General features: G+C 62.4%; 3 protein-coding genes across 5 annotated transcripts; 2 read left to right on the top strand and 1 right to left on the bottom strand.

Moving 5' to 3' along the window:
* Positions 1-1,330: 1,330 nt before the first annotated feature.
* PES1 (pescadillo ribosomal biogenesis factor 1) lies at positions 1,331-9,361 on the bottom strand. Of its 3 annotated transcripts, none has more exons than XM_074159284.1 (15): positions 9,302-9,361; positions 8,733-8,812; positions 8,000-8,153; positions 7,793-7,902; positions 6,273-6,444; positions 5,938-6,027; positions 4,958-5,074; positions 4,716-4,793; positions 4,218-4,307; positions 3,873-3,988; positions 3,580-3,705; positions 3,174-3,368; positions 2,935-3,073; positions 2,484-2,651; positions 1,331-2,016 (listed from the first exon to the last, which is right to left on the bottom strand). In XM_074159284.1, the coding sequence occupies exons 1-15, from the start codon at positions 9,323-9,325 to the stop codon at positions 1,930-1,932; spliced, it is 1,746 nt and encodes a 581-aa protein (XP_074015385.1). In that variant the 5' UTR covers positions 9,326-9,361; the 3' UTR covers positions 1,331-1,929. The 3 variants fall into 3 exon arrangements, with proteins under 3 accessions (XP_074015385.1, XP_074015383.1, XP_074015384.1); XM_074159282.1 differs by having other exon boundaries at positions 2,935-3,083; positions 3,184-3,368; positions 3,873-4,003; XM_074159283.1 differs by having other exon boundaries at positions 3,873-4,003.
* Positions 9,362-11,319: 1,958 nt separating this feature from the next.
* On the top strand, positions 11,320-14,325 carry TCN2 (transcobalamin 2). Its single transcript, XM_074159720.1, has 10 exons — positions 11,320-11,374; positions 12,015-12,201; positions 12,303-12,371; positions 12,482-12,624; positions 12,732-12,893; positions 12,975-13,150; positions 13,365-13,539; positions 13,648-13,840; positions 14,005-14,126; positions 14,209-14,325. The coding sequence occupies exons 1-10, from the start codon at positions 11,320-11,322 to the stop codon at positions 14,268-14,270; spliced, it is 1,344 nt and encodes a 447-aa protein (XP_074015821.1). The 3' UTR covers positions 14,271-14,325.
* A 1,062-nt stretch (positions 14,326-15,387) lies between these two features.
* Positions 15,388-18,096, top strand: SLC35E4 (solute carrier family 35 member E4). The gene is made up of 2 exons (XM_074159744.1): positions 15,388-16,006; positions 17,669-18,096. Exons 1-2 carry the CDS (start codon positions 15,388-15,390, stop codon positions 18,094-18,096), a joined length of 1,047 nt encoding a protein of 348 aa, XP_074015845.1.
* Positions 18,097-26,748: the final 8,652 nt, after the last annotated feature.

Below are 26,748 nucleotides of genomic sequence, written 5' to 3' on the forward strand. Positions count from 1 at the left end.
ATGCATGGAGCACATCTGGAGTGTCGGTGGCACTGGCATCAGCCACAGCAGCCCTAGTTTCTCCATGCATTGCTTTATCTCAGCCAAGAGCCCCAAAATAACCTCTCCTTCACCCAACAAATCATCCCTCGGACTCTTGCTGGAGGACGATGGCAGAGGGACAGCAAGCCCCAAAAATCTTTGCCTCATGCCTTTGAAGGCAACCCAACGGTTGGGATTGGAGGCATCTCTAAAGGTCACCTGGTCCAGCCTCCCTGGTCACGATATCTGTGTGGATGGAGACTCCATGGCCTCTCTGGGCAACCTTGTGCCAGTGCTTCATCACCTTCACAGTGAAGAAGTGTTTCTTGATGTTCAGAAGAACCTCCTGGGTTTCAGTTTGTACCCATCGCCTCCTGTCCTGGTGCTGGGTACCAAGAGGAACCTGGGTCCATCCTTACACCCTCCCTTTAGATACTTATATCCCTTGATAAGATGCCCCTGAACCTTGTCTTCTTCAGTCACAGCTCTCACTGCCTTTCATCCTAGAAGACATGCTCCAGCCCCTGCTTCATCTTAGTGGCCATCACTGGATTTGTTCCAGTATGTCTACATCTCTCTTGCACTGGGGAGCCCATCGCTGGACGCAGCAATCCTTGAGTGGCCTCACCAGTCCCAAGGGGCAGGATCACCTCCCTTAACCTCCTCCAACACTCCTCAAGCAGCACCACTGGCCCTCCTTGCCCCAAAAGCACATTGGTGTCTCATGGTTGAGTTGGTGCCCAGTAGGACCTCCAGACCCTTTTCTACAGAGCTGCTTTCCAGCCTGGTGGCCCCCAGCACATCCTGGTGCCTGGGGCTGCTCCACCCCAGGGGCAGAATCACAGAATGTCCTTGGTTGGAAGGGACCTTTGAGATCATCGAGTCCAACCAACGACAAAAAAAACCCGCCACCAAGCACCAAAACAAAACACCCACAACCACACACCACACCCACCCACAAACAGACGAACTTTGTGCTTCCCCTGGTTGAACAAAATGGACTCAGGAGTTAGCTCTCCGCACCCAGCAGGGATGGAACAGACTCGCCCAAACCTGCCACCGGGGACAAGGACTGGCGAAGGGTAACGAGGAGCAAGGTGACAGCCACGGTGCCCACGGGCCGTGGCACCTGGAGCAGGGATCAGGCTCTGCCTGTTCTGCTCCATGTCCCAGCAGACATACCTACACCTGGTGCAGCATGAGGAGCCATATCCAGCCCCGCACATGTCTTGGATGAACTGATCTCTGCCTCCTCCATTGTGCCAAGCACCAAGACAGGGCCAGGAGCGAACAGACAACACACACCACTGGGAAGCGTCACCTTCTTTATTAAAAATAAAAATACAAGAGAAATATGACCTGCCATATGGATGCTGGGGGGCAGCTCCAGGCTGGGCAGAGGATGGGCTCCCCTCTGCCATGGTCTCTTCTCCACCAAGGCTGGGGCAAAGCCCCACTTTTGCCAAGCCTCCAAAACACGCTGCGATGCCCTGCTGAGCCGGGGAACCCCCGAGGAGCTCCTGCTCCACCACCAGGGCTTGGCTCCTCAGCCCAGGGCTGTGCCAATTCAAAAGGAACAATCTCAGAGGGACCTGCAAGAGCCCAGAGCTCTCCTTGGCCTCCTCTTCCTTGCTTGCCACACCTGCAGCTCAGGAAGCAGAGGAGGCACCAGCGTGAAGAGGACAGTCCTCCCAACACCCATCCTGCAGCCCAGCCCAGGACGGGCAGCAGCACTGGGGGAGGAGAGCCAAGGGAGCCCCAGGAAAGGCACAGCAGGAAGTGTATCTACAGATGGGAAATGTTTTAATTTAGCATTTCTGTCCCAAGAGCAAAGCTGAGGGTTTTTCACCCAAACGCGATGGTGTCCACAGGGTGCAGCCAGCCAGCCAGCCCCCGCAGGGAGCCCCCTCACGCTCGTCGTGCTTTCTTGCTTTTCTTTTTCTCCTCTTTCACGGCGGTGTCGTGGGCTTTCCTCTTCGCAGCGAGTTTGTTTGCCTGTGGAGAAACCCCCGAGAACCACAGTCAGATGGGTCTGCAGACACCAGGGCCTGCTCCACCCTTGGTCCCACCAAACCCTCCAGCTGTACATGGGGAAATGGACCCATCTGCTGCTGCCTGGGGCACAGAGAGGGGTGGCAGCTTCGCCTGCTGAACACAAGCCATGGCCCCGAGGGAGCAGGAGGAGCTCTGCCCTGCCAGGGTGGACACCAAAGCCTGGTGATACTGGCAAAGAAGCTTGTAGAGCCTCACCTTTGCCCACCTTTGCTCAGTGCCCTTACCAGGCACAGAGACGAACAGAAGAGCAACTCAGAGCTGGCACAGTATCAGCAGAAGCTGCTCCCTCTCCCCCAAGGTGGGGACAGACCCAGCTTTAGTGACCCATTGCTGCAAGCCGATTTGGGAAGAGCTGGCACGAGGATCCAGGCAAGGGTTCTCAGCCCACAGCAGCCCTACGCTCGTACCTCTCGGACTTTGCGCTTCTTGCCAAACATGATTTTCTTGTAGAGGTATTTCTCCCTTTTCTTCATCATCATGATGGCCAGACGCTTCTCCTCGCTTTGCTGCTCCTGCTCCAGACGCTGCTTGTCCTCCAGCCGCAGCTTCCCAGCGGTCACCTTCACGGGAAGCGCCTGTGGGGAGCCAGAGAGTTCAGGACCCCAGGAGCCCACCACCCTTCCCCAGGGACAGATGTTTCCACTCCATTCACTAGGGGCCACAGAAGAGCTGCAGCACTGTCCAGACCAGGCGACAAGTCCTGAGTGTGAATGGGAGCTGCAGTCCGGGACCCAGAAGTGTGGTGGCCACAGCAGGGATGCAGCTGGGACACCCCACAGCGAGCAGAGCCCCAGCCAGGACAGAGCTCACCATAGCTGCCTCCTCCTGGGGCTTCCACTACGCTGCCAGGAACCGTACCTTGTTGCTCTGAGTCTTCTGCTCTTCCATCTTCTTTAACTTCATCTCCTCTTCCTTTTCAGTCTCATCTTCCTCTTCCTCCTCCTCTTCCTCCTCTTCTTTGTCATTGTCGTCCTCTTCCTCCTCTTCTTCCTCCTCACTCTCTTCATCTGCAGAGAGATGACTGTTACCAAAAGGAGGGCAGTCCCTGCCCCCAGAGCAGGTACAGCCCTGCTCCTCAACAACTCCGACCTCGGAGCCTGGTGTCACCTGGGTTCTCGCCCCTCTGCATGGCCAGCAGCTTCAGCTTCTCTGGAGGAATGTAGTCTCCTTCCTGCTCCGTCACGAAGGGCGAGAGGTGTGGGGGCAGCAGCACGCCAGGGAAATAGTCAGCCACGGGGAGGCACAACTTGGCATTGACAGAGTCGAAGACCCACTGTGGTTGCAGGTAATACCTGTAGGGCAGAGGGACATGGGCTCAGGCTCTTTCCTCCCACCCCAGGCTCTGGAGCCCGTGGGGCTGCAAGGTGGCAGCAGAGCAGAATGGGACAGGCTGCCTCACAGCCTGCCCGGGAGCAGGCAAAGCATGGGACAGCTCTGGGACAGCCAGGGACATCCCCTAGCCCAGGTGGCCATTCTGGGGACAGGCCACCCTGCCTCACCCACCTGCCAACAACCTGCTTCTCCACCCGGGGCCGGTCAACTATCTGGTGGGTGATGGAGGGGTCATTCACGTCGTAGGTGGCACCAATGCACAGAGACTTGTCCCAGGAGACCTGGCCACCAAAGCACCTGCCAGCAAAACCCACTGAGGAGTCAGGCAGGCAGGAGGGGCCCTCAAAGAGCCATCTCGCCCGCGGGACATCAGGCAGATGGGCCTCAACAGTCCCAACAGAGAGGCTGGGAGAGGCCAGCAGGGAATAGCAGGGCTGCCAAGGAACAGCCTGCCCACCACATACCGGATGATGAAGGCCAGTGACTCTCGAGGCACCTCCCTGTTGAGGAAGAAGCGCAGCCCTTCAAACAGCTTTTTGTGCTTCTCCAGGGCCTCCTGCTCCTTCCTCCTTGCATCCATCTGCTCTGCAGTCTCCTGCTCAGAGCAAAGCATTCAGTCTCCTCCACACCAATGGCCCCTGCCAAGCCCGGCTCTGTGAGGGGGGATCTCAGGTGCTGTCATCCTCCCACCAGTCCCTCCCAGCATCACACCAGTTCCTGCCTGTGGTGAGCCTCTGCCCATCCACAAGACATAATGTAGACAGGATCACCCAAAGAGCCAGGTCTGAGCCCCCCCACCAGGCTCTTACCCCTTCCACTGGGAACTCGTCCATCTCCACCTCGTCCTCATGGGTCGGTGCCACCACACGAGCCAGGCTGGCGCTCAGAGCTGACAGTTTCTGCAGCGGGAGGAGACCGAGAAGGCATCATGCCCAGCCAGTGCTTTGGGGATGGGAAAAGGGGTAGCCTCACGAAGGAGGGAGAAGGTGGTTTCTCAGAGCAAGAGGTCAAAAGACCTTCTCCCAGAACCAGACAGTACATGGAGGAGGCTGAACGCCTATCTCCCCCAGCATGGGGCTTCAGAGGGTCCCCTGCCATGCACGGGGGAGGCCACTGGCCCCCATGGTTCAACCCCTGGCCAGCATGAAGGGAGAAGGAGTTTGGGATCAGACCCTCCACCATGCAGGGATGATGCTCTGCTCCTTGGCCCCCACACGAGTGCCCCGTGCCAGAAGGCTGTCTGCGGGCAGGACATCACGGCCACACAGGGTCCTCCCATGGGCCATGGTGGTGGCAGTGTCCCTCACCTCCAGGTAGCTCTCTGAATCCATGGCATAGTCCTTGCCCTCTGCAGGCTTCGCCTCAACATCAGCCTGGCCATCGATCTGGTGAGAAACAGAATGGTAAGTAGGCAGCTCCCAAACCCAGAGAGCCCAAGCATCCCCCACTTCCCCGCTCCAACGTGCCCTTGCTTCCCATCACCCACACTGGGGGCTGCAACCAGGCTCGGGCCAGCATGGCACATCCCCGGGGCAAGCAGCGGCCTCACCTTGGGGGGGTAGAGCAGGTTGAGGGACTGGTAGAGGCGAAAGTTGACGAAGCCCAAGAGAGTGGTGTAAAACTCAGTGAAGGTGGCCATCACACGGTAATCCACATCTGTGGGGTGCTGCAGGTACACGGGAAGGGTGAGGACACAAGGACAAGATGACCAGAGTTTCCTCTGCAGGGACATGGTCCTGTCCCACCCACACAGGCTGTAGGATCCTGCCCCCTTCACAGCAAGGTCTGGAAATCCATGGCCACCACCAGACGCTGGGCAGGGAGAGCTCTCCAGGCTGCCACCTCTCTGTGAAGGTGCTTGGGCAGATGGAGCAGCCCATCCCATCATGGAAGGGGATCTTGGTAGCTTCTTCAGGGACTCTGCTCCTCCAGGTGAGATGTGAAGGCCATGGCAAAGCCAGACAAGAGCAGGGCAAGGAGCCAAAACCTGGCAGGGACCCAGCCAGCCTCACGACAGCCAGAGCTGAAGGGAGTGAGAGGCAACGCTGGCTGGGAAGGACGTGGGTCAGTCAAGGAGATGCTGCAGGGGAGCGCTGGGGAGGTACCAAAGGCCACAAAGCCTCAACCTAACTATGCCAAGCCCTGGAAAGCCGGGGAGTGAAACAAGAGGACACTCCTGTGATGGCGAACTCCCGTGTGCCAAACATCTTGGCAAGGCGCAGCACAGCTCTCCAGGCACGGTGGCACCCACAGCTCTCCCCTCGCCCTGCCACCTGCCCAGAGCGTGCAGGGGATGTGGCAGAACCACCCCGGCAGAGGGTGTGGGGTCTGACTCGGCTCTTTCTGAAGCGACAGAAGCTTCATTCCTACAGGTTAATCTTTAATTGCTGATTAAGGCCCATTTTAATAATTGACAAGAGGAAACAAGGAACTGGGGAGACTGGTACAGCCAGGCACAGGGGACACAAGTACAGCCATCCCAGGGGGTACAAGAGGGTTGTGTCCCCGCGTGCCTTCCCAGGTACTCACATCGTGGGCAAAAGTGTAAGGGGTGATCCAAGTGATGAGCTGCCCCAGCACCTCAGCCTGGTAGTAGATGCCCTTGATGGAGAGGAAGACCTGGCAGGAAACAGTGCAAGGACTCAAGGGGAGGAAGGCCACGGGTGCTTCCTCGTCCTGGTCCTCCCTAACTCTTCCCCTGTCATCAGGTTCATCATGGGAGTGTCACAGACAGTGCGGCAGGACTCGTTCCCAAACTGAAGCTGCCCTGTGCCCTCCTTGGACACAAGTCCCCCGCCTCCACAGCCACCCCCCGGGGCAGGGAAGGTCTCGGCCCTGTCCCCCCACCCTACTGCAGCACCCACCTTGCGCAGGGAGCGGGAGGCGATGACGTAGTTGAGGAACTCCACAGCCAAGCGCCGGCAGAGCTGGATGGTCTGGACGTGGCACTTGCCCGACCGCGGGAAGGTAGAGAAGAGGAAGCACATGGAGAGGGCATCGTCCAGGTCCCGCAGCGCGTCTACGAAGGTTGGGTACCTGTGTCCAGGCGGGAGGAGAAGGGGGAATCACACCCAGTGACCACTGAAAGCTGCTGGGGCTGGTGGAGACCTCATGTGAGGTCCCCAACAAAACTGGTGACCCACAGGGACAGGGTGTCCCTCCTGGGCACTCGGGAGCCTGCAGGCACACAGGGACTTCTAAGCGGCTCCCTGGGGTTCAGGGCTCTCCAGGGAGCCAGGAAGCCTCTCTCCTATGAAGACAGACTGAGAGAGTTGGGGTTATTCAGCCTGGAGAAGAGAAGGCTTCAGGGAGACCTTATAGCGGCCTTCCAGTACCTGAAGTGGGCTACAGGGGAGATAGGGAGGGACTCTGGATCAGGGAGGGGAGCCATAGGAGGAGGGGGAAGGGTTTGACACTGAAAGAGGGGAGACGGAGATGAGATGTGGGGAAGAACTTCTTTGCTGTGAGGGTGGTGAGAGCCTGGCCCAGGTTGCCCAGAGAAGCTGTGGCTGCCCCATCCCTGGAGGGGTTCAAGGCCAGGTTGGAGGGGGCTTGGAGCAACCTGGTGTGGTGGGAGGTGTCCCTGCCCAGAGCAGGGGGTGGGACTGGGTGGGCTTTAAGGTCCCTTCCAACCCAAACCATTCCATGAGTCCATGAAGGTCCCTGGGCGAGGGGATGGCAGCACCCTGATCGCAGGCTGGGTGTAAACAGGTTTTAGGGCACCCGCAAGAACTAAGTGCCGGGGAATCCCTGCCTGGACCCATCGAGGACGAGCGTGGCTGTGGCCTGTGGTGTGGTACATGTCACTCCTCGTCCAGATGGACGAGGCCCAGACAAAAGCTGGAGGACTCAAACAATGCGATCAGAGGGAGACCACATGGCCCCACAGCTCCGGCAGTGGTGCAGCCGCCATCTCCCCTTCTGAGCACAGAGCCTGTTGGGGCAGCGCCTGTCTCTCGGTTCCATTTCTCCCTCAGGTCCCAGACACCGCCGGGACAACGGAGAGACCTCCCAGAGCAGGTTCTCTCCCTCCTGCATCCTCTCCTCTGTCATTGCCATCAAATTCACCAACTCCCTTGGCACGATTCACCCTCCACCAGCCCTCCCTCCAAGGAAAACACCGCTCAGGGAGAGGATGAGAGCTCTCAGCATCTTCCTGCAGATCCTGGAGCCATCTAGGATGGTCATGCACTCCCTGCTCCGCTACAGCCAGCACGCTACGGCCTTCTCCTCCTGCCCAGAAACACCAATTTCCATCAAAACCCCCACAATCTATATATGGATTCATATATTGACACAGTGAAGGCTCCGCAGGTCCAGGCGGCTGCAGGGAAAGCTCCTCCCAGAAGAGGCAGGCTCTGCGGGGACCTGGCCGGTGGCTCACCTCTCCTTCACGATGTGGTCGAGCTTGTAGCAGGGCTTGTTGTCCTTCAGCCGGTCTACGGTGCTCCACTCACTCTTCCCGTACGCCTTCCGGAGCTTCCGCACAAACACCTGCGGGGAGAGTAGGAGGCCGGGGGCTCTGCGGGGGAGGATGAGCCCCGAGCAGCCCCTCGGGCACCCCCCCGGAGATCTCCTGCAGGATAATTACCTTATACTCCCGGAACTTGTTGACAATGGGCTCGTGAAGGAGGAATTTGATATCCTTGAGGAGGTAGAAGGTCCTGGGTGCAGTGGAGCCTTTGTTCACCTTCTTCTTGTGCTTGGGCTCGTGGGGGTAAATCCCCTTCAGGATGCAGAGGCGCCTGGTAACAGCGAGGAGCGTGAGACAGGGGGGCTGCAGCACCCACATACCCCTAAGCGGGACATTCCAGGCCTCCCATTCCCTCCAGTGCTGCCACCCCTCGGGGGAAGGGAAATCCCAAAACTCAGGAGCCTGAAGCCCTGGGACAGGCAGGACACGCCGCCATGGTCCCTAGGGAAAGGGACATCCCCCCCCGCGCACCCTGGGCTTGATCCAAGCAATTGCTTCCCCAGGAGGGGTTTAGGAAAGGGTTCAGGGAGTCTGGGGGGGCACTGAGGGGGGGTCCACAGAGGGATCAGGGGGGTCCTGGGGTGGATTTTAGGGGGTCCAGGGGCATGCGGGGGTGGGGATCAGGGTCCCCAGAGAATGGTCAGGGCGTCCAGGGGGGTCCCAGGGTGGATTTTAGAGGGTTCAGGGGCATCCCTGGGGGGGTCAGGGTCCCCAGGGGAATGTCAGAGGGTGCAGGGGGGTCCCGTAGAGGGCTCAAGTGGTGTTCCAGAGAGCTTCAGGGGAAATTCATGTGGTCCAGGTGGGCCCCAGGGGGGTTCAGGGGGTCCCGGGGAGGGGGTCCCCGGCGCACCTGAAGTCGGGCAGGCTCAGCTGCAACTTCTTCCGTGCCCGGTTGCGGGTGATGTAGTTGGTGGCGGATCCCCGGTCGTACTGGGGAGAGACGGGGACGTCGAGGGGGGGGGGTTCAGCACGGAGAGGGGGGGGGTCGGGGAGCCCCGCCACCGGTAGGGACAGCCCCGGAGCCATCGGGGCTCCTAGGGCTGGAGAAGGAGGAGAAACGGGAACCGGCGGGGGGGCAGAACAGGGTCACGGGGCGGGGAGACCGGGCACCGGGTGTCACATGGATGGGCACAGGAACCGGGGGAGGGCGGTGGGGGGCATGACGGACCGGAGGCGGGGGTAGCAGACACGGATGGGCACCGGCACCGGAGGTGGAGGGGGGAGAAGGCACGGGCGGGCACGGGTATCGGGTGGGGAGGGGGCACCGGAGGCTGGGGGGGGACACACAGCAGAGCGGGGGGTGGGAAGGCGGGCACCGGGGAGTGTGATCGCGGACACCGGTCGGGGGGGGGGCCGGGGCAAAGGGGTGCTCCGGGGCCGGGGTAGGGGGGGGGGGGGGGGGGGAGGATACAGCGGTACCTTCTTCTTCTCCAGCCCGCCCATGGCTCCGCCGCCGCCGCCACCCGCGTGCTCCCGGCCCGCCCCAGGACCCCGGCCTGCCCCCGGCCTGCCTGCGCCCGGGGCCCGCCGCCCGACGGCGCCGGAGCCGCCTCGCAACGGTCATGGGGGAAGAGCGGGCAGGGCGAGCAGGCGACGGGGTCGGGCGAGCAGGCGACGGGGTAGGGCGAGCAGGCGACCGGGCAGGGCTCGGTCCGGCGCGCCGCGGGCAGCCCGCGGGGCCTGGCGGGAGGGGTCCTTCGGCGCGGGGCACGCTGGGATATTGCGGGGCGGCGCGGGGCATGCCGGGATGTAGCGGGGCAGCGGCCTGGCGGGGCCTGGGCCTGGGCCGGGACGGGACGGGACGGGGCGCTGGTGTGGCTCTGCGGGGTGGCGGGTCCCCAGGCCCAGGGAGTTCCTGTCCTCCCCCAGCTGGGCGCAGCGCCCCCCCCCCCGGGGGTGTCCGGTCTCTGGGGTTTGTTGTCACCTCCCCGCCGAGCATCATCGGAGGGACCCCACGGGTGCCCCCCGGCCGAGCTGAGGGTCCCCGCCGTGCGGTGGCGGAGGTCGGGGAATCTTCCCCTCCCCCGGCTGCAGGAGAATCAGAGATTGGAAGGGAGCCGTAAGGGACAGGGAGTCCCACTCCCTGCTCCTCGCAGGACTCCCTAGAACTAAACCAGGCGACTCAGGGCATCATCCAGACACTCCTTGAACTCCCACAGCCGCTTCCTGAGGTGTCTCAGGTGGGTTTGAGAGAGAAATTTCATCCTGTCCTCTTTTGGAGCCTCCTTTCCTAGGACTTAGCATAAGTTGATTTTCTCCTGTTCCGGAGGGTGAGGTTGGAATGGTTCAGCTCTCAAAACGAGGGTCTTAACTCGGAGCCTTGTTTATGAGGGTCACTCCTCGGGATGGAAACACAGATAAAGACGTGACTGTGCCATATGCATAACAGAAATAAAAACTAAAAAAAAGGTGGTATTCCCTATTCTAAAAGGCTAAAGATTCCGATCAGAGTCAGAAGCAGACACTCAAACAACAGCTGGGAAACGTGGATGCTTTTGTGTTTCATGGTTCGAACGTGGAGCAAAAACCACGATTTTTCTTTTGTACAAACAGAGCGGTATTTTGACAAGTTTCATGTGCCCTGTACAGGAGAATAAAAACAAAGTGCGAAGCCACAAAACTGTAAAGGAACTAACGCGGCCCCTTCGCTCCCCTTGGAAATATTTTATTGGGCTGGAAGGGGAATTTTTAGCAAAGTAGAAATGAGAATCACAGCGTGGTTGGGGGTGGAAGGGACATTTAAATGCCACCCAGTGTCCCCCCCCCGCCACCACCATGTGCAGGGACACCTTCAGCGAGACCAGGCTGCTCAGAGCCCCCTCCAGCCTGGCCTGGAATGGAGGGACCCCCCTGGCCTGTCACCCCCTTCCCAGCCTGGGTGTCCCCCACCAGACGGAGACCTGGGACCCCCCCCCATCACCTCAGCTGCAGGGATTTTCCTTTTGGGGCTCAGCACCCCCGTTCCCACCCCTGCTCTGTTGAGTTGGGCTGATTAATCCTTTTCTTTTTTTTTTTCCCCCCAATGGAAACGCAGTTCCACGGGAGAAGTAGAGTTATCTCTTTCAACGCCGGTGGGGATGGACGGGGCAGGATTTTGGGGGTTTTCATCCCCGTTTTGGGCTGACTTTGACGGGTGATTTTGACCCGAATGCCGGCCGTTTGGGTCTGGGAGGGCAGGGAGACCTCGGGGTCGGTGCCAGGGGGAGCCGGGAAAGGAGAGCTGCCGGGAGCACCTTATCTCTGCCCCGGCCTGGGGTGGCCCCGCTCCCCTCCGCTTCCCCTCCAGCCAAAGTCCTTTCCCGTTTCTGCTGACTTGGCTCCGCTGTGCGGAAACAGCCTCTTGCGACGCCTTCCCGTCCCCGGCAGTGTCCCGGCTCGGCCCGGCTGAGCTCTGCCTCTGCCCTGCCGTGCCGCGGCACCCACCGCCCCGCTCCGGCATGTGGCTGCTCCTCGTCCTGCTGCAGGCTGCGCTCCTGCCTGCCCAGCCCTGCGGTGAGTACGGTCCCGCCGGGGGTCTCACCCGTACGGGACGGTGCCCGCAGTGGGTCCCCGAGCTGGCTGCGGCGGCGGTGACATCCCGGGGGAGCGGGGCTCTGGGGGACAGGCACCATCCCGTACTCCAGCCCCGTGCCCCGGCCCCGGGGGAGGACGCTGGCAGCGTGAAACCACTGCGGTGATGAGTTTCCAAGGGCTGAGCTCTCTTCCCAGCACCTGCTGGGGTTAAGCCTTATTCCTGTGCCCCCCCCAAGCCCGGAGCCAGCCCCATTCCTGTTCCCACAGCCTCCCCATGACATCGGTCCCCTGGGGACAGAGGTGCCACCCCAGCACCCTGCCAGCCCCATGGGAGGGAGCCGTGCCTGGGCTTCAGGCTCTCCGTGCTCCTGCTTCATGTCACGTCTCTTTATTTTGTTTCTTTCCCATTTTTGGGGGGAAGACTTGAGGTTTTGGGGCTTGAGGGAGGGCACGGGGCGCACGGCAGGGTTGGGGCGCACGGCAGGGTTGGGGTGCTGGCTGTCCATCGCCACCGGTGCCGGGGCTGCAGGTGCCACGGGGGCTGGTGCTTGGGGTGGGCTTGGCCTCCTCCTGCCCCCCCCCTCACCCTCCGCTCCCTCCCTGGGGCCGCGTGGGGCAGAAGCCCCGGGGGAGGCAGCGGCAGTGCGGGGACTCAGCGCCCGGCTGCTGGGGCTGGCGGGGGACCCAGCGCGGGACCCCGACCCCAGCGTCTACCTGGCCCTTCGCCTGGCCGGTGACCACGACCTGCGTGGGGAGGAGCGGTACCTGGCGCGGCTGCGGGACGCCTTCCAGCGCCGCTACGGCCGGTAGGTCCCCAGCAGGGACAGCAGGTCCCCCCCCGGTGCCTCTGGGGTCATCCCCTGTCCCCCAAGCCACTCCGGCCACCGCTGACACCAAGTCCCCGCAGGAGCCTGCAGGCAGCCGACCAGCTCCATGGCCACCCCCAGTGGGACGCTGCAGCCACCGAGCAAAACGCGTACGTGTGTGTGTCCCACGGGGACGGTCCCCTCCACCTGTGGGGTGACAGCCCCCCGGCGCGGTGTGGGGGCTCCAGCTGCCAGCGAGAGCTGACGCTGTGGCTTGCAGGAGCGCTGAGGCAGAGTGGCCAGAGACGGGGCGGCTGGCGCTGTACCTGCTGGGGCTGCGGGCCACATGTCCCCCACCAGACCCCGGACCCCAGCGCTCACTGGTGACATGGCTGAAGTACTACCTGGAGGAGGACTGGGCAGGTGAGAGCATCCCCGCAGGGCCACCACGGCGAGCACCCGCCTGTGTGCCGGCACGTCCGTCTGCCGGGCCACCAGCTCGCCCTGGTGACACGACACCTCATCCCCAGGCTCCCGGCGGCACGGCCACCCCCTCACCAGTTACTACCAGTACAGCCTGGGCGTGCTGGCGCTGTGTGTCCACCGCAAGCGGGTACGGGAGGAGGTGATCCGCCGGCTGCTGGCGGCCGAGCACCACGGCAGGTTTGGGCACGCCGGTGGCAGCGCCGTGGGTAAGGGACCGTGGGGACACTCAGGGGGGTGGCACCCCAGGGTGGGTGCACGGCAGCCAGGGTGACACCGTGCCCCTGCAGACACGCAGGCGGTGGCGGCGCTGGCCTTTGCCTGTCTGGAGCGGGAGCGGCTGGTGGGGGCCCGGCTGGCGGCGGAGCTGCGGGCGGCCGCCCGCGGGGTGAGGAGGAGGATGGTAGAGGCGCAGGGCCCGGATGGCTTCTTCGGCAACGTCTACAGCACCCCCTGGGCCATGCAGGTGGGTGTCGTGGATGGGGGTCCCCTGGTGTGGTGTGTGGGTGCAAATGTGGGTGCAGGCATGGGTGCCGGGGCAGAGGCAGCTGCTGTGGGGCAGGGGCTGGGCAGGCAGGTGATGGTCACCACCACCACCAGTGTGGTGGCCATGGCCCAGGGAACCAACTCACCTCCCACCTGCGGCGCTGCCCCGCTGCCTTCCTCCCTCCCGCTCCCAGGTCTTCATCGCCACCAACACGTGCCAGACGCAGCCGGCCTACGGCCGGGCCATGGCTGCGCTGCTGGAGAACCTGGATGCCTTCACCACCGCTGCCACCATGGCCCAGGCGCTTCCGGCGCTGCACGGCCGCTCTTACCTGGACATCGCCTCCATGCGCTGCCAGGAGGAGCCGGGTAGGAGCTGGGATGGCGTGGGGAGACAGGGGGGAGCTGGGATGGGGTTGGCACCCACCACGATGGTGGCTTGGTGCCATCAGTGCCATGGTGGCTTCCTTCTCGCAGACACGCTGATGCCTGTCAGCGCCGAGCCACCGCCTGAGATGCTGGGGGACATGACGGTGCGGCTGGTGGTGGAGTGTCCCCAGCAGTGGTGTCCCCAGCGCCGGCTCTACGACCGGCCGGTGTCCGCGCCTGCCGGCTCCTCCCTCCTGGACGTGCTCAGGGCGGCCACCACCCAGGGACCCCCCAACTTCACGTAGGTGGTCCTACGTGCCGGGGTGAGGGGACCCTCTGGGGTGACTGGGTGTCACACCCGGGGTGGCTACGTGCCTGGCACCCACCGCCCGGCTGCCTTGGCAGCAGAACTGCCCCACCGCTGGCAGTGGGGCCAGATCCTCACCCCGCTTTTCCACCCCCCAGGTTCGTCACCCAGGACACCCCCCAGGGCCCCTTTCTGAGCAGGGTGCTGGGGCTGGAGGCCCGGCAGCAGCAGCGGAGATACTGGCAGCTCCTCACCGCCCCCGACACCAGCCTGCAGATGGGTGAGTGATGGGTGGGGGTCCCAGGGGAGACAGCGGGGTCCCGGGCAGCCCCCACCACCGCTCTCCCACCTTCTCTCCCCAGGTGTCGCCGACTACAGACCTGAGGACGGGGAGACCCTCATCCTGCGCCTCAGCGAGTGGTAGAGGGTGGGGGGCACGATGGCAATGAATGGCCTGCTGTGGGGCAGGACCTGCCGGCTCCCTGCCTCCTCCTTTCTCTGCGCCCCGCGTGCCAGCACCCCAAACCCACCCGGGGAGGAGGTGGGGGGACACACACACACATGATGCCATGTGTCCTATGGGCACAGTGGGACGGCACCACCCAGACTGGCAGCTCCTCCGGTCCCGACCCCGCTCAGGGATGGGGCAGCCGGTTTTGGGGTGCCCAAAGCAGGCGGTTTTGGGGAGCCTGAGCCAGCGCTGCTCATCCCCAGCAAGCCACCAGTGCTGTCCTCCTCCATAAATCCTCCGGGGGGTCCCACATCCCCCCCCCTCCCCATTGAGCCCCCACCCACCCCGAGGGCTCGGGGACCGCAGTGTCCCCGGTGCCCCACACGCCCCTGGCTGTGTCCCAAACCTATGGGTTCCCCCCCAGGATTTAATCTGACTCCAAAAAACTACCCAGGGGCAGCAGCAGCGACCGCAGCCGGGGCGGGGGGTGTCTGGGGCGGTGGGGGTGTCGCTGCGGTTTGGGGCGCGGGTGCCGGTGCCATGGCGGGTGATGCTCCTGGGCGGGCGGTGGGGAGCGATGGCGCCCGCCCGGCGTGAGTCAGCTGGGGGCTCTGACGCACTCCCACCGCCGCCGTCACCATGGAGGCCGCCCGTGCTCCGGCTACCGGTGGCCCAGCCGCCCGGCCCGTGACGCGCGGCCTCCACTTCCCGGCAGGCCCCGCTGCACCGGGCGGCATCCCCGGCCGTGCCCCCCCATCCACCCCCCCCCAACCCCCGGAGCCCCCGGTCCCCGCACGGCGGCCGTGACGCGGCGGCGGCCCCACGGGGAGGAGCCTGCCTCCCGCCGCTCCCCGCCATCGCCAAACTTTCCGCTGGCTCCCGGCCGCCGCCGGCGCTGCCTCCCTCGCACATGGCACCAGAACCCCAGGGCTGAGCCCTGCCACCACCCCCGGGGCGGGTGACGCCACCGCCGCCACCACCGGCAGGAGACGGGGACCCGCTACCGCCGTCACCACCGCCATCGCCGCCACCGCCCGGGAGGACGGGGCAGAGCGGAGGGTGGCAGCGGGGGGGAGCGGCGCCGGTGCCCATGTGCCTGCGGTCCCGGCGGGGCGATGAAGCGGCGATGACGATGGCGGCCGGCGAGGGGACCCTCCGGCCCTGGAAACCGGACCCGGGGCAAGCAGAAGGAGGTCGGCCACCCCCGGGGCCATCGCTGCCCTTGACCCTCACCGTCCTGGCCTGGCTGGGCACCGGCACCACCATGGCCGGCCTCAACAAATGGATCTTCGCCACCCACGGCTTCCGCTACCCGCTGCTGCTCTCGTCCCTCCACATGCTGTCGGGGGTGGCCGTGGGCTACCCCCTGGACTGGGCACGGGGTCCCTCGCCCCCGGCCCCCCGGCCCCGCGCCAGGATCTACCTGCTCAGCCTCACCTTCTGCACCAGCGTGGCCTTGGGCAACCTGGGCTTGAGCTACGTGCAACTGGACGTGGCGCAGGCGGTGGCCACCACCACCCCGCTGGTCACCCTGCTGCTGTCGGGGCTGCTGGGGGTCCGGCGGCACCACCCCCTGCAATACGCCGCCATGGGACCCGTCTGCGCCGGGGCCGCCTGCAGCATCGCCGGTGGCCTTGGCTTCTACCAGCCCGGCTGCGGCTTCCTCCTGGCCGCCACCGTCCTCCGCGCCCTCAAGTCCATACAGCAGAGTAAGTGCCACCCGCCTGTCCCCATCCCACGCGCCCGCCCTCCCCTGGCACGGCCCCTGGGACACAGGGGGGATGCTGTCACCCCAGTGACACCCCGGGGCTGGTGACGCTCCCTGCCCGTCCTGGCACCGGTGCCACCCACTGCCCAACGCAGTCCCAGTGCCACCCCAACCCTCGTGGCACTCTGGTCCCCAGTGCCACCCTGGCCCTGGTGCCAGCCCGAGGCCATCCCAGTCCTGGTGCCACCCGTTGTCACCCCTGGCCCTGGTGCCACCCCAGTGCCCCTTTAGCCCCAGTGCCACCCCAATTCCAAGGCCACCGCATTGCCACCATGGTCCTGGTGTCTCCCCACTGCTGGCTCTGGTGTCACCCCGGTGTCACCCCAGCCTCAGCACCACCCCCTCCCCACCCTGCCCTTGGTGCCACCTCAGTGTCACCTCAGTGCCACCCCTTGCCTACCCTGTCCCTGATGCCACCCCAGTGTCACCTCAGTGCCACCCCTTGCCTACCCTGTCCCTGATGCCACCCCAGTGTCACCTCATTGCCACCCCTTGCCCACCCTGTCCCTGATGCCACCCCAGTGTCACCTCAGTGCCACCCCTTTCCCTCTCTGTCCCTGATGCCACCCCAGTGCCACCTTGCCCCCCCTCTCAGGGTTGTGCCATGGTCGTGGCCTCGGGGTGACCCCAGTTTGTCGGTGACAAGCAAACACCTTGGTGTCCCTGTGGTGGCCCATGGGCACCACTGGTTCCCAGTGACACTGTCCCATGTCCTGGGGCTGTGTGGGGGGGTGGCAGTGCCTTAGGCTGGCACAGGGACACCCAGGCTGTGGGCTGCCTGTGATTCCCCGTGCCAAGTGGCATTGTCCCCATGCCTGGGGACTTGGGCAGCCGCGATGCCGCCTGGGCCCTGGTGTTCTCGGCCGGTGGCAGAGAGGAGCCGCTCGGGGTGGCTTTTGGCCGGGAAGGGAGCGTTTCCTCCGGGGCCGGTGACTCAGGGGGGCACCACGGGGGACGGGCTGTGGCGTGGGGCTGAGTGGTGGGCACACGCCCCGTGCGGTCCCCAAGGTCCCCCAGGGGACTCTGGTGGCTGTACCGGGGGTGCTGGGGCCACCCGAGGGACACCACCGCCCCTCGTCACCTGTGGGACATGGAGAGTGGCCCTGGGGAGGCTGGGGGCTGCTCTGTCCCCCGGGACACAGCACGTGTCCCCCTGTGTCGCCTGCGCATGGCAGCCGGCCCGGCTGTGCCCGCTGTCCCCGGATGACCCCGGGGGGGGTGTGATGGGACACGGGGACACAGAGGGGACAGGCCACACGCCCAGAAATGCTGCTGCCGGCCGCAAAATCTGCTGAAAAAAGAGGATGCGGGGGGTGGGGGGAAAGCCACGTTTGTTCCGAAACGGGGTGGGGAAACTGCTGCCTCCAACCCTGTGGCACCCCAAACCGGGGCACCCCCAAACCGGGGCACCTCTGAATCGGGGCACCCCCCCCGGCCCCGTGGAAGAGGCTGCCCCCACCATTTCCCCCCTTCCCGATGACATTTGGGATTTCCTAACCCCCCCGGGCACCACGCGGGGGCTCACGTTGGCGGGTGCCCCCACGGGTGTCCCTGTGGGGACAGCCCGGGTGTCCTGCTGACTGTCCCCCCCCAACTCCCCCAGGTCTGCTGCTGCAGGAGGACCGTCTGGACGCCCTGTCCCTGCTCTGCCTGACCTCCCTGCCCAGCTTCTGCCTGCTCTTCGGGGCGGCCGTGGCGCTGGAGCTGGGTCCCTACTGGGAGGGCGTCCTGCGCTACGACGGCACCCTCTGGGCCTGCGTCCTCCTCAGCTGCCTGGGCTCCGTCCTCTACAACCTGGCCACCTTCTGCGTCCTCTCCCTCACCTCCGCCCTCACCGTCCACGTCCTGGGCAACGTCACCGTGGTGGGCAACCTGCTGCTCTCCCGCCTGCTCTTCGGCAGCCACCTGAGCGGGCTCAGCTACCTGGGCATCGGGCTGATGCTGGCTGGCATGTTCATGTACCAACAGCCGGACCTCATCGCCGCGCGGTGGGCGGCGCGGCCGCGACAGGGACACCCCAGGAGGGAGTAGGGGCCACCGGGGACGGGACGGATGGGGAGCCGGGGCGAGCACGGCTCAGGGGGTGCACGGGTGTGCCTGTGTGCACGGCATCGTGCGTACGTGTGCTGGTGTGCATGGCACTGTGCACACACGTGTGCTGATGTTCATGGTCCTGTGTGCACACATGTGTGCCGGTGTGCACGGCTGTGTGTGTGCACGTGTGCTGGTGTGCATGGCACTGTGCACACGCATGTGCTGATGTTCATGGTCCTGTGTGCACACACGCGTGCTGGTGTGCACGGCTGTGTGTGTGCATGTGTGCCAGTGTGCATGGTACTGTGCACATGGGAGTGTGCTGGTGTGCACAAATCCGTGTGTACATGGGCTGGTTTGCACACGTGTGCCAGCATGCACGGCTGTGTGCACACATGTGCTGATGTGCATGGCACTGTGCACACACAAGTGTGCTGGTGTGCACAGCTCTGTATGTATGCTGGTTTGCACAGCTGTATGCACACGTGTGCTGGTGTGCCCAGCTGTGTGTACACATGTGCTGATGTGCATGGCACTGTGCACATGGGAGTGTGCTGATGTGCACAGCTGTATGTGCACGTGTGCCAGTGTGCACAGCACTGTGCACGTGGCTGTGCTGATGTTCACGGTCCTGTGTGCACACGTGTGCTGGAGTGCACAGCATTGTGTGTACGTGTGCTGGTTTGCACAGCTGTGCGCACACGTGTGCCGGCATCCACAGCTCTGTGTGCACACATGTGCTAGTGCGCACAGCAATCTCTGTACGTGTGCTGGTTTGCACAGCTGTGTGCACACATGTGCCAGTGTGCATGGCCCTGTGTGGAGACGGGTTTGCTGGTGTGCACAGCTCTGTGTGCACACGTGTTTTCTGGTGTGTATGAATCCGTGTGTACGTGGGCTGGTTTGCACATGTTTGCTGGTGTGCATGGCTCTGTGCACGTGTGTGTTGTGTGTACAGCTCTGTACACACGTTGTGTCGGTGTGCAGAGCTGTGTGTGCACGTGTCTACTGATGTGCATGGCACTCTGCATATATGTGCTGGTGTGCACAAGTGTGTTGTGGTGTGCACAGCTCTGTGCACACATGTGTTGATGTGCACGGGCTCTGCGTGTGCAAGAGGGTCTGGGCACAGCTCTGCATGCACAAGGGCACGTCTGGGTGTGCTCAGGCTCTGCAAGTGTGAGCGGGTCCCTGTGTGTGGCTCTGCGTGCGTGGGGACACGTGTGTGGGCGTGTGAAGGCTCTGCGTGTGCAAGCAGGTCTCATGCACGTGGGCACGTGTGCATTGGTATAGACCCTGTATGTATGAGCGTGTCTGTGTGCACAGCTCTGCGTGCGTGTGGGCACGCGTGTGCTGGTGCGCACAGCTTCTATGTGTGCAAGTGTGCTGCTGCGTGTGCACAGCCTGATGTGAGGTGTGCACACGTGTGTTGGCATGCACAGATTCTGCCTGTTCAAACACACGTCTGAGCACGCACAGCTCTGTGTGCACGTGTGTGTATGTGTGTGTGCAGGCTGACGGTCCCGCTGTGCACGCAGGCTCCATGCAGGTGGGCAGGTACCTCTGTGTGTGTGTGTGTGTATGTGCAGGTGTGCTTGTGCACATGCGTGTGCATCACTACTGAGCTCTGCTGGCTGGAGTAAGCCCGGGGCTGTGTGCACGCACGGTTCTCGTGGTGGAACAAGATGCCTGAGGTCGGGGCAGGTGAGTGTCCCCTCTCCTGTCCCCAACCCCACCGTGTCGTGCTGATCCCCCGGGGCTGCCGGTGGTGCTCCCAGTGTTGTCACCGACCCCACTGTGCCATCCCGGCCCCGGTCCCGTCCCTCTCACCCTGCCGTGGCTGGAGCCTGGTCCCCGGGGCTCCCGTGCAGAGAGGGCGAGAGCCCGGCAAAGGGGACAGGGAGGGCTTGGAGCCACCCGCCATCGCTCTGGGTCGGTGCCAGGCTGCGGCAGGGCACACGCTCACCTTGGCAAAGGGACATCCCAGCGTGTGTGTGCCCTGGCACACACGTGTGTGCACACCCCGATGGGCACACTGGCACCAGCGCACGCAGCGTCCGTGGTGGCTGCCGCTGCGCTCACCGTCTCGACACCTGGGGCCGAAGGACCCAGCTCTGATTGCACTTGTCCCGAAATAAAGCTCTATTTTTGTCGTACTCCACCCTCGGCTCCCGGGTGATGTTCCCCCCCCCAAAGCACACGCCGGTGTCGTGGCAGGACGGGAGGAACCACCTGCCAACAGGATGGGAAACTGAGGCACAGAAATGCCTCGGGAACCCCAGTTTCCCGGGGAAGCTGAGGTTGCCGTGCCCACCACGGCTGGTGTCTCCCTGCAGGGACAGCTGGGGTTTAGCAGCCGGACACAGGACACGGGAGGGACGCGGTGACGGGGAGAGGAGTCACCGGCCACGTGTCCCGGGAAGGGCCAGTCCTGCTGGGAGCCAGCGCTGGTCGCCCGCAGTGCGGCTTCGCCCTGCCCCGGGGCAGCGTGACACCAGGGAGCATCCTGTCCCCTGGCGTCACCCATCCGGCCCCTCTCCAGCCCGGTGACTCAGGTCACCCCACCAGCACAACCCGCTCCCCCGGGAACGCCCCGCTCGCTCCCGCCCTCTTTCCCAAACAGCGATTTTCTTCCACTCAGGACGGCCGGTTTCGAGGCCGCTTCCCAAAGTGTCCCAGGAGCGGCTCTGTCCCCAGCATGTGGCAAAGGCAGGGCGGTGGCTGGGCCACCGCGGTGTCCCGGTGTGGCCACCACCGCTGTCACCTTTGCTGGGTGCCCCAGGGCCACGGCTGGGCCCACAAAGGACTCAAAGGGCCCCGAGTTATCGGGGAGCGTCCCCTGCTCCGGCCACGAGCGCGGCCGCCACGCGCCTGTTTGCTCTCGGGGCTCACGTTTCAGAGGCTTTTCTCTAACGGGGAGGGTTGAAAGTGGTTTTGGTTTTCCGGTTCCTTTCCAAACCGAGTCTCGCTGCGGCTCCAGGGACGGGGCTGGGGAAAAAATCCCTTCCCGGGCATTCCTGGGACCTCCCACCTGTACCGTCCCTCGCCAGGGGACGGGAGGAGCGGGACCTGTGAACCAGCCTGCCCATGGCATCGCCGGGACGAGGAGCCCTTCCCCGGGGAGCGCCCACCCATCCCAGCCCCCTGACTCATTTACTGGCACCAGGGTCTCCCGGGATCCCTCCTGCATCCGCTGCTTTGCCTGGTTTCAGCGCTTCGTGGTGCTGGCCCCGTGCCCTGCTGCTCCGTGGCCACCGTGGCTGGTGTCCCTGGGCTGGTGCAGGGGTCCCATGGGCAGCCTTCGTGCTGGGGCTGGGGGTTTTGGCAGCGGTGGGCTGGCTGGCCTGGCGTGGTGGCCCTCTCTCCGGGTATTTCAGGCCGTGATCTCAGCACGGTGGCATCCCTCCGCTCCGGCCATCCCTCCAAAGGATCGTGTTTCCCAAGAGCACAGTGGCAGCTGCTCCTGTGCCGGGTCCGGCACCACTCCGGATGAGCCGGGTGAGGGACCGGCATCCTGGCCCTGGCTGGTTGGTGGGTGGGGAGCAGACCAGGACACTTCTGCTCCATGGCAGAGACCTTTCTGGACAGCAGACCCTGTGGCATGGGGCAGGACAAGCCCCAGCAGGAGCTCTGGAGGATGGGGACAGCCCTCACATGGGGATGTGTATCCCCACGGCTCGGCCTCTCGGCAGGCAGTGGCTTCCCAGTCCCTGCCGGGCTCTGGTTCCCCTTGCCCCTGGCTCCCTGGGCCTGGTCTCGGCATGGTGAGGGTACTGAGGTGGACTATCACCCTGGGCTACGGGCACAAATGACAGAATCCCAGACTGGCTGGGGTTGGAAGGGACCTCTGGAGACCCCTCAGTCCAACCCCCTGCCAGAGCAGGGTCACCCAGGGCAGTTGGACAGGAACGTGTCCAGGTGGGTTTCTAATGTCTCCAGAGAAGGAGACTCCACCACCTCTCTGGGCAGGGCTCTGCCACCCTCACAGGAAAGAAGTTTTTCCTCATGTTCAGATGGAATTTCCTGTGTTCAAGTTTGCGCCCATTGCCCTTTGTCCTGTCCCTGGGCACCCCTGAGAAGAGCCTGACCCCATCCTCTTGACATTCTCCCTTTAGCTCTTGCTCAGCATCGATGAGATCCCCTCTCAGTCTGCTCTTCTCCAGCTGAACAGCCCCAGGTCCCTCAGCCTTTCCTCAGCAGAGAGATGCTCCAGTCCCCGAGCATCTTCGCAGCTTCTGCTGTACCCTCTCCAGCAGTTCCCTGTCCTTCTTGAACTGGGGGGCCCGGAACTGGACCCAGTGCTCCAGATGTGGCCTCACCAGGGCAGGGCAGAGCAGAGGGGCAGGATGACCTCCCTCCACCTGCTGGCCACTCTCTTTTTAATGCCCCCCAGGAGACCATTTGCCTTCTTGGCCACAAGGGCACAGTGCTGGCTCACGGGCAAGTTGTCCACCAGGACTCCCAGGTCCTGCTCTGCAGAGCTGCTCTCCAGCAGGTCAGCCGCAACCTGTACTGGGGCAGGGGGTTGTTCCTCTCGAGGTGCAGGACCCTGCACTAGCCCCTGAAGCCCCTGTGGCTCTTCTACCCCCAAACATGGGGCCTTTCCTTGCCCATGCATTTCCCCACAGCCCCTGCCAAGCATCCTCTGGGGTTCACCTCTGTTTGAGTAACACCCAAGCGCAGGCAGCCTGGGAGGGTCTCGTGACCCCCATTATGGTTTGAGGAACCCACGACAATTTATCGTTCAGACAATTATTCTCTCACCCCATGACGCCTCCCCACCCAGGAAGGGGAACTGGGACAAAACAAGGAAACCTGAGGGTTGAAATATAAACAGATTTAATCGAATCAGACTAGGTAATTAACATCAATAACACTAAAGAGCCACTATTGATCCCGATACCAATATAAAACACACCAGGACTGTCCCCAGCCCATTCCCCAGCAGAAGCTGTGCACTCCCCGCAGGGACAGCCGATGTGGGACCCTGTGAGCGCTGCAGCTTCGGGAGGAAGGGAAGGGCTCGGGGCCCTGGCACCGGGGCAAGGAGTTCTCAGGATGGCATCCATCGAGGGGGAGAGAGAGAGGGAACTCCTCAGCAAACTTTCTAATTTCTATTGAATGTGCCTTTCATGGCATGAAATAACCCCGTTGGCAGCTTGGGTCAAGTGCCCGGGTCTCGCTCCTCCTCATCCCCACAGTTGGGGAGATGGAAAACACTGAGACCTTGAAACGCGCACCCCAGAGCTGGCTGTAAAGGAAATATTTTCCCAGATTCCCACTCCCTAGGAGTGCAGTTTTCCCCGACATTAGAAGAGAAACTGGTCCTGTGTCACTCAAACCAGGACACGGGCGCTGCCGTTGGGTTTCTGGGCTCCTGAATGCATGGAGGGGACGGGAAATGCAAGGAGGGGTGACAGCCCTGAAGCTGGTGAGTGGCGGTGGCAAGGACGGGTGGCACCTCCACGTGCTTGGTGCCACTGTGCTGGAGGTGCTGGCTGCCAAGGAGCTCCGGGTGAAGCATGAAAGTCTGTTTCTCCTGGATCTGCTGTTGAACCACTGCTGGAACCTCCCTCTGCGGTGGCGATGGAGCGTGCTGGGGACTGTGCTGAGAGCCGCTGCCCGTGCCAGAGGAGCAGCGAATCTCCGCGCAGGGGAGAGGAGATCCGGGGTGGCTTTACTGCCTGCCTGCCACATGCCCGGGAGCACAGGATGGAAATTTTCCGTATTTCAGCCAGGGGATTAGCGGCTGCCGGCGGGGATGTGGGAGGCTTTACTGCGTCGGCAGAGAGGGACACGGGATCCGCAGCTGGGAGGCGGCAAGGACAAACGCTCACTAAGCTGGGGAGCCGAAGCCAGTAGATGACATCCTTCCCTCATATGCTGGGCTGTGGTCTTCAGCCTGCCACGTTGCAGTCCTCAAATGATGTCAGGGACTGTCCTGGCTCTGGAGCTGAAATTATGGCAAAGCGTTTTTTAGGGGAGACATTAGGAAAAATGTGCTCTCCCTGGCAGGACAGCCCAGCCCGAGGATAGACACGAGCGGTGGAGGACAACATCTGAGGATGCTTGGAGCAGCCCAAGCCCAGTTGGATGACAGGAGATGGACAGGATGACCCTTCAGACTCCCTTCCAGCCCCACGTTCTCTCCTTCAGCACCCAAAAAAACCCTCCAGAACTTGCTCTTAACCATTTTGGGGTGGGCTGACTTTAGTGGGGACTTTATTGCTCGCTCCATGGCCCGGGCTCACTGCTCTGCTCCAAGAAGGCTGTTGACTGCCTGAATTTCTAAATGGTGAAATCACATGAGCTTAAAGACATTTTAAAAGTCATATACTTTGCTTTTGTAACATAACTTTACATCATAAAGCAGGGGTCCAAGCTACAAATGTTTAAGGTGGTTGTAATGATGTGCTAATTGCCGTGGGCATAACATGAGAGCGCTATATCAGAACTTAAGTGCTCCACAGGCTGCTGTGAACCACCGATGGTGCCTTAGTGGCTCCTTAAGCCAGACGGGAGCTTGCTTCAGTGGGTTTGGGGGTCAGGTGGAGGTGTCTTACCTGGGTTCTGATGGCTGTGAAGACAGAGGTCTTCGAGAAAGGGCTGGCAGCAGCATCACCACCCCCTTCCTCCCACTTCTCTTGAGAATTCAAACTGAGATGCTCACCCTCAATGTTGAGCTGCAGCCATGCCCGGGCTTGGCTCTGCACCCCGCTGCGCTGGATCTGGACTCCCACCCAACTTCCCAGCTTGGCCTTGGACCTGCCTCATCGCCATGGACTTGCCAGGCAGTCAGGACTTCAGCGAGCCTCCATCCACCTCCAAATACACGAAGCCCTGGTGTCCCCTCCCTTGGAGGGCCTGTGCCTGGGGCCCAACCAGTGGTGGCACACAAGAGCCAGACATCTCTGGGACCTGCTAGGTTCCTCTCCTGGTGTCCAACTGTAAAGCTGGAGTGGAGAGGGGTTGGGGATGTCTCTACAGTCACCAGTTGCACCTGTGGCTGGTCAGAGACCCAGTCCGAGAAGCACCAAGGTCCCAGGTGGTCACACAGCACACGGGACTCCTCCAAGAGGTCTGCCATGTCTCCAGTGCTCTCTGTGATACCCATGCGCCCAACCAGCTCCTTCTGTCCCTTTCCTTTAACGTTTCTGTTTTCCAAGAGGAACTTCTTACATGTCCATGAGAAGTCAGGTCTTTGCTCTGCTTCTAGAAGGTGCTTTGGAAGAAAAGTGATACACACAAGGGAGGCAAAGCTCCTTGTCACCCACCACAGCTATCACCTGAGCTGCTTTGAGACCTGCAGGGGCCCGGTTTGCCAGGTTGCTCTTTGCGGGTGTGGAGGAGCACTCCCAACGTGCCATTGGTGACATAGAGAATCACAGAATCATTTAGGTTGGAAAAAACCCTTAAGATCATTGAGTTCAGCCATCAACCTAACACTGCCAAATCCACCACTAAACCATGTCCCTCAGTGTCATGTCTACACGTCCTTTAAATACCCTCAGGGATTCAACCACTTCCCTGGACAGCCTGTTCCAAGGCCTGACAACCCTTTTGGTGAACAAATTGTTCCCAATATCCATCCTAAACCTCCCCTGGTGCAACTTGATGCCGTTTCCTCTTGTCCTATGGCTTGCTGTTTGGGACAAGAGACTGAACCCCACCTTGCTACAACCCCTCACACCAATGGGGGCTGTGGGAGCCCCTCATGCTGACCCAGGGGCTGTGGGACCCCTCACACACACGCACCAGCACGGGGACCCCCACTCCCACCCGAAATAGGTCTGTTATCTCCATCAAGACAGAGCTGCTGGAGCTGAAAATTTCACGCTGTGATAAACCAGAATTGAGACGTGGTTTGCTGCTGAGCGATGCCAAAGTGTGCCCAGATCAGGCTTCTAGTCCATAACAGCACGATGACCTCGCCACAGTGATTCTGACTGACAGCAGGTTTCCTTTCACTGCTCCCATCTCAACTTCCCAGCTCACCAGGAGTAAGTGGGGTTCTTTCCAAGCAGCTCGCCCAAATAACCTCAGATCTCCCAAGGGAGGCCAAGGCACCTTCTGAAAAAGGGGTGGGAGAATCAGCTGGAGGAAGAGAAAGGGTCAGATCACGGAAAGCGGGACCTCCTTGGGTCCCTCCCAGGCGGGGATGCTGGAGCCTGCGTTGTTCCTGCCCTCTCTGGAATGCAGCAGATGACTGAACTTAGGGCTGCTCTCTCAAAACCCAAAGTCATATCCCAGTTAGGAAAAACAAACGTTGGTAACGCTCCAAATACCCTGACTCACAGCTAGTTTCTGTCCTCTGTGAGAAGCACAGTTTGTGCTGGAATAAAACAACACCCTCTAAACACGTGACGGTTTCTGAGTTACTGTCGGGACCCCGATACAAATGATGTGTGAAAACCAACCGTGTTGAGTTTATTTACAGCAAACCCCACTACTCGCTGGTTGTATCGCAAATCCCCTGCTCTCTCAGCGGCAGGGACTTCATGCTCCAGCCCCCTTAGACGAGAAGAGTCTATTTCCAACGCTCTGGCATGGATCTGGAAGGACTGCTGTTGGCTTTCCCCTGGGTTTCTTGCCAAGAGATCACAACAGCCCGTTTGTACTCGGAGAAGTATCGTTGCTCTTACTTCATCT

The sequence above is a fragment of the Numenius arquata genome, chromosome 16 (assembly GCF_964106895.1).
Source record: "Numenius arquata chromosome 16, bNumArq3.hap1.1, whole genome shotgun sequence".
Classification (NCBI taxonomy): Eukaryota; Metazoa; Chordata; class Aves; order Charadriiformes; family Scolopacidae; genus Numenius; species Numenius arquata.